At 28.3% G+C, this 6,745-nt stretch overlaps 1 protein-coding gene across 1 annotated transcript; it reads left to right on the top strand.

Annotated features, from left to right (window-relative positions):
* Positions 1–1,499: 1,499 nt before the first annotated feature.
* On the top strand, positions 1,500–2,705 carry EIN_012200 (hypothetical protein; the record flags this gene model as incomplete). The annotated part of the gene is made up of 1 exon (XM_004185031.1): positions 1,500–2,705. The coding sequence occupies one exon, from the start codon at positions 1,500–1,502 to the stop codon at positions 2,703–2,705; it is 1,206 nt and encodes a 401-aa protein (XP_004185079.1).
* Positions 2,706–6,745: the final 4,040 nt, after the last annotated feature.

The raw sequence follows: 6,745 nt of genomic DNA, 5'->3' as shown, positions 1-6,745 counted from the left end.
AATTTTAAGCCGTGTTTTGTGGGTTTGGCTGGGCAGTACTGAATACCATGACAACGGCCTTTAAAACCAAACATTCGCTCATCTATACATATCAGGGAACCGGGGTCGCATATTGCCGTGATATTTCGGGAAAAAATATCAAAAATTTCTTTTGCTGCTGAAAAATTGGTTTTTCCCTTTTTTGATCTCTTTCATTTTTTTGTCGCACCGGAAACATCGAAACAATTCTTTGAATCTATCTCGCTTCATGCCTATTCTTAAAAATATAATCCCGAATTTGTGGCTCCAAAGGCGATCAACGTTTCCCCTTCTTTGGTTTGCCCCAATATAAATCAAAATGCCAAGAAAACATTCAATTTCTTCGAAATCAGTTGGGATCCATTTCCCGTTAATTAGTTCTTCTGCCTTTTCATTTGTACCTTCAACAATTAATTCAATCATTTCATTTGAAAACATTTTTCTAAAACATTCCAAAGGAGATTTGAAATCTTCAGAAAAAACAGTTTTCGAAAAATTTTCTTTTTCACAAAACTTTTGAAAATCAAAAATCCCAAGTTTTGGTTCGATTTTTGGCCATCCATCCAAATAATCATCTTTTTCTTCAAAAAAATATTCTTCTTCTTCATTTTCTATTTTTTGATCATATTCTTCAACATGATTTTCACAAAAAAATGGATCATTACTTTCGTCATCACTTGATATTAAACAATCATCTTGTTGGTATTCACACTCCATGAATTGAAAAAAAAGAACAAAAAGGCAAAAAATAATAATGGTAAATTTTTGTTTATGTATGTCTATTAAGGAAAGGTTCAGCCAATTAAGTGTTAAACAAAAATAATACTTATGAGACTTTTCCAATAATACAATGTGTGAATTTACACGAACATTAAGTTGTGTATTTTTATTTGTTGCTTTAAAATAACACTCAAAATATTGTATGTATAACCAAAGTTACTGGTTCAAGTAATATTTCTATTTAATAAGATTTAATAGCGTAAAATAAAAACAAAATACGCAGAGTTGTAATAATATATAAATATATTTATTCATACAATTTACAATTTATTTATTGTCGACAAAAATATATTTTTATAAAAGCTTGACAAAAATACAACAATGAATTATTTTTAAAATTTTCTTTGTTAAAGAATAATTAAGAAAGTTCTTAATAATTTTTGGTAAAATGTCGTTTGGCAAAATGTCACCCTCTCGTTTAAACAACTTTTCTTAATTAATAATAATATTATTATTTACTAAATAATTGTGTTACAATTTATTGTTTAACTAGAATTGCACCAATGAATTGATATAATAAATTTCGTCATTTTATAAAATGATAATAAATAACTCAAAGATAACTTTTTCATTGTGTTTTGTCAAAATCCTTCAAAAACATTTTAATACCCTTTTTCATAAAGATACCATAAGTATAGTATTTTAATAATATATTTTACTATCAATTTTTTATAAAAAGAAACTATTATCTACTAGAATCAATGGGTTTGATTGATGGGTATCATATGATGGTTATATCGCAATACTTTTCTTCATTCGATGACTTCATTAGTTTGGAATTTGTCTGCAAGAAGTTTAATACCAATATGTTAAAATTTCACAACAACCCAATTCCGTTAACAACAAAGACAATAAAATTCTTTTCGAAAATAGAAACACTCAACATTTGGTCCAAAGACGACGAAACTTTTGGTAATATGAATTTTGGTGTAATTCCAATCAATCAACAAGATAAAATCGACTTCTTTCGCGTTAAGATATGGTGTCCGATTAATTACGACTTGTTTCAAACTTTAAAGAAGCCAAATATCGTTTTTAAAGACTTGATTTACACAAAGAAAGATAGAATAAAATATGGCAACACAATCCCAAAGATTATTACTAAATTGGGCAGAGAGTGCTTCTGTGACTCAGAAATGACTTCAATTGACTTACCAAATTCACTCACATTAGTGGGCGAAAGGTGTTTTACCAATTGTCTATTAAAGGCGTTGATGTTCACTGACAACATCAGCAGACTTGGATCGTACTGTTTTATGAACTGTGGTCTTCTCTCTTCGATTCATCTTCCAGACAGACTTGCTGTATTACCAAAATCGTGTTTTGAAGGGTGTTACAGTCTCCAAAGTGTTACATTTCCGTCACATATCACAACAATAGAATCTGCATGTTTTTCACAGTGTTCCTCTTTGAGAACAGTTGATATCCCAAACAGTGAAAGTCTCATTTTGAATTGTGCGTTCCTCAGTTGCTCACATTTGACTTCAGTTTCTATAAAAGGAAATGTTCGTGCTTTTGGAAATTCGTGTTTTTGTTTTTGTGAATCCCTTGTCTCTATCGACATCCCAAGTTGTGTGTCGAGATTTGATAATGATTGTTTTCGATGTTGTAAATCGTTAAAAAGAATTGTTTTACCACTAAACTTGAGAGAAATCCCATATTGTTGTTTCGCCGGTTGTCTCAATTTAACTGGCGTTGCAATGCCTGAAAATCTGAGTGCAATTGGAGAAGCCGCGTTTCACAACTGCAAAAGTCTTGAAACACTTGCTATACCAAACGAAGTCAAAGTGTTTAAAAATCAGTGTTTTCGTGGATGTGTATTACTCGAATTGACAGTACCGAAAACGGTTAAACATATTGGAGACGGGTGTTTTGTGGAATGTAAAAACATCATGTTTCAAGTCTAAATTCCATGCTTCATTATAAACCGTCATTTGGTATTGTGTAACCAAAATTTAGTCGTTTTATGTTTGATGTTATTAAATAGAATAATTTGATTTATCAACAAGTTACTATTCAATGTTTACTTGTTAGAACTTTTTTCATGGATATGTTATTTTGTCTTAATTTGTCTTTGAAAGTGTCGAAATAAACAATAAAAAATTGGAGACTAAATTTTATAAAATGTTATTATGTTATTCAATAATAACTAAAGTTAATATTTTGTTATCAATAACAATGTTTCTGATATTAAATAAATAATATCGCTTTTAATAAATAATTACCATATAATTTCAATAAAACCAACAAAGAAAAACAATAATAATTCCAACAGTGATGTTTATTTAAAAACAACATACTATTTAAGTCATTGTTGTTTTTATTTCAATATTTAATAATATTTATAATACACAAAAAATAAAATCAAATAAAACAAAAAGGTACTTCATTCTCAATTTAAAACAAAGCAAACAACAGAACAACCATTAACATGGCAAAAACGTTTATCGAAGAGTCTGGAGTAACCGGAGTATCTGGAGTAACAGACGAGGGGTGTGCTATATATCCAAACTGTGAAGTACTTGTGCATTTATCGAACATATAATCAGTTTCTGTTTTGCTTCCAGAACAATCTTTTGATGTTGTATATGTTTGGAAACTGAATTTGTCTTTTCCTTGAACAGCTTTATAAGAGAGAGCTATATTATTGACACTTGCATCTATACATCCATCAACTATGATGGAAGTCAGTGGTTGTTCATTTGCAGTGCAAATCTTATCATAATAATGTTTCAACGTCCCCAAATTTGCAGGAATTGTATCGACTATTTCATATCCCTGTGTCTGCAATTGCGTTTTATCCAATTTTGTTGATACCAAAGAAGAACATGAAGTACCTGACCAATAATTGACTCCATCGGCTAATATTTCATATTTTACACTCAGAGGACCATTGATATAACACACGTTGTTTTCAAATAAGTTTTTCACTGGTAGATTTGCAAAGTTTTTAATGTTAATAACATACGATGATAGAGCATTTAACACAAAGATAAAGCATATCAAGAACATCAAATTATGAAAGACGAGATTTAAACCGTGTTTATATATCGTTTTTAATAAAAACACAAAAACAAGAATTAATAGAAAGAAAGTTCGATTTGATACTTAACATTATTAATCCCTCTTTTGAACGATAATAATATATTTGTGGTTAGTTATCATAAGTACTATAATAAATAATTAATTTTGATAAAATAAATACATATAACGAACAAATTTGAATTTGTTTAAATAAAATTAAATTCGGTTTGAATGGAAAAACTTCTAAACTAATATAAATTAACTATATGTTTAATAATAACAATTCTTGTTATGAAAACTTGTTAAATGTTGTTCTCATATTATATTTAATAAATAAATTTTGAATTTCGCTCAAAAACAATACTTCTTATTCTAGCTTTTGAATTTTGTTAGTTTTAAAAAATATTATATTTATTTTTGTGTAAAACACTGATAAAACAAATGTTATTATTTTAAAAATGTCTAATTGTTTGGAATAAGAACAATGTATTGTGTTTTTGAAAAAACATGTAGACTTTTGGTGCAAATAAGTTCTTATCAACCTACAACTAAAGTGCGTATTTGGCAGCCTCGATTGCTGCCTTGTTTTATGGTGAGAGCTTTGCTGCAATTAACTCGTTGAGTGTGTTTTACATCGACTAGCAGAAATTCTAAAGCCCATCTAAGCTTCGAAAAGTATCATCTTGTTGTCCTCCGAATTGAACTATTTTGCGTCTGCAACTATTTTGTATATTTGTTTATTTAAGGGTCTTACTTTCAGCCGAGACATTCAAAATTCCATTTGCATCAATGTCAAATGGGACTTCAACTTGTAAGAACTTCACTTGGTGTGGGTGGGATGCCACTCAACTCAAACTTGCCAAGCAGGTTGCAGTGAGATGTCATATATACCTCTCTCAAAGACTTCTATTAGTACGCCTAACTGGTTGTCTGCATTGGTCGAAAATATTTGTGACTTCTTTGCTGGAATTGTTGTGTTTTGTGGTATTAGTACAGTCATCACACAAAGAGCTGTCTTAATGCCAAGTGTCAGTTTCCACATCAAGAAACAACACATCTTCTGTCGTTTCCCGCCGTTTCTGTCATAATAGCTAATTTTACAGCATCACCATAAGCAACCGCATCATGTGGGTTCATCCTCTTGTTGATCTTTTTCCTATTGAAGTAGTCTTGTAGTATCTGGACTGCATTTCGAATACGAGTTAACTTATCAATCAACACAACGTCGTCAATGCTTCCTTGTCCAGTTTAACTTCTTCAAGCACCTTCTCGACTGACTGTTATCGACTGGTAAAGGTTGATGTTCATCTCTTCAAAGCGTGTTCTCGTGATTAATGTGTGGAAGTCGGTGCGTTTTTTATTATCATTAAAAGTTTAATATTTTGAAAGGAGCATTTTCTGCTTTTCTTTTGTTTTTTTTGAATTTATTTTTGTTTGATAATTTTTCTCTTTTAAGTTTTTATTACCAAGTCTTTACTCTTTTAAAATAAAAACAAAATTGTAATTGAAATTATTATTGCGGGTTTCAGTGCCAAATATGAGGGAAATCATTATATTTTATCGTTGTGTAAGCCACTTTTGATTGGTCAAAACCACACACTGATATAATTATTACTGAACATGCTCGTGAGTTTTTAAAGTAATTTCAAAGACACGTACACTTTTTAATTTAAGTTGTTTATGTTTAATGAATTTTAAAAATATAAAATCAGTCTTAAAATTCCATTTTGAAAGTTGTGTGTTATTTTTTATTACAAATAAATGATATGTTTCATTAAATTATCAAAAAAATATTCCTTTTGGTTTAGTTTTTTCATATTATACCCTATACCTATTGTTAACATAAGATTAATGTTTTTTTGTCAATCAAAAAACATCAAAAGACAAACTCTATTAAGTAAATTGCAAAACGTTATTCCAGCACCCGAAGTAGTTTTGATCAATAAAACTAATAAATTTAAAATAATTATTCAATAATTAATAACAAAGAAAAAAAATTAACCAATTTTTACAATATTGATTTACATTCGTAATTAATCATAATACTAAATACAGCAGTGATAGACTTACATTACATTTTGTGTGTTTTTAAATAAACTAAATATTATGGTAATTTTTATTATACTTAATGAAATAAATTAAATATTATTATTGATTTTATAATTTGAAAACAAATAAAGTCAGTCTGGAAACTTTGTTTATTTATTTTTTTTAAAGATAATATAATAATATCCAATAATAATTACTATTGTTTAAACTATTATTTATAAAACAACAAAAAAAAATAAATTGTATTAACATCAATTTATTTTTTTTGTTTGTTAATAAATGGTTATATTAACGTTGTTATATCCCAAAAATAACGGGAAATACTGTAAAACAAACTGAGTTTTTTATTTACTTATGAAATTTTGTTTTTAGTCGCGAGTACTTTTTTTAACTTTTTTAAAATGTACTCTTTCAGAAAGAAAACCGACACCCACACAATAACGAAAAACTCTTACTCGAATGCTAAACTGCAATTTTATGTTCGAGATTGCCAAGTGTGGTGTTTTTTGTTATAATGTCTCATAATTTTAATTTTTATTTGGTGAAATCCAAGTTGTTTGTTGTCGAATTCTCGTGTTGTATCTATCACCAAATAATAAAATGCGCATAACTACTGTTTACAATGGTGGAATTATTCTCTGTTGTTATACACAGTGTTTGAGTGTTAAAAAACAAATTTGTCAATTTGTCTAAGTTCGTTTGCATCGAAAAAACATTGATTACAAGTGAAAAAATAAATTTAAAAAACAAAACCAAATAACAAAAATATTCTATTTTTAGAAATAAATAAAATTTTCAGACTGACTTTATATTCAATTTAATATCAAAGACGTTTATTTCATTACGTTGATTATAATTATTATTGGTTTGTTTA

Source organism: Entamoeba invadens (genome assembly GCF_000330505.1).
Source record: "Entamoeba invadens IP1 unplaced genomic scaffold scaff_1105074724951, whole genome shotgun sequence".
Classification (NCBI taxonomy): domain Eukaryota; phylum Evosea; order Mastigamoebida; family Endamoebidae; genus Entamoeba; species Entamoeba invadens.
The sequence above is the reverse complement of the archived record's forward strand: the minus strand, read 5'-3'. Positions and strand labels throughout refer to the sequence as shown.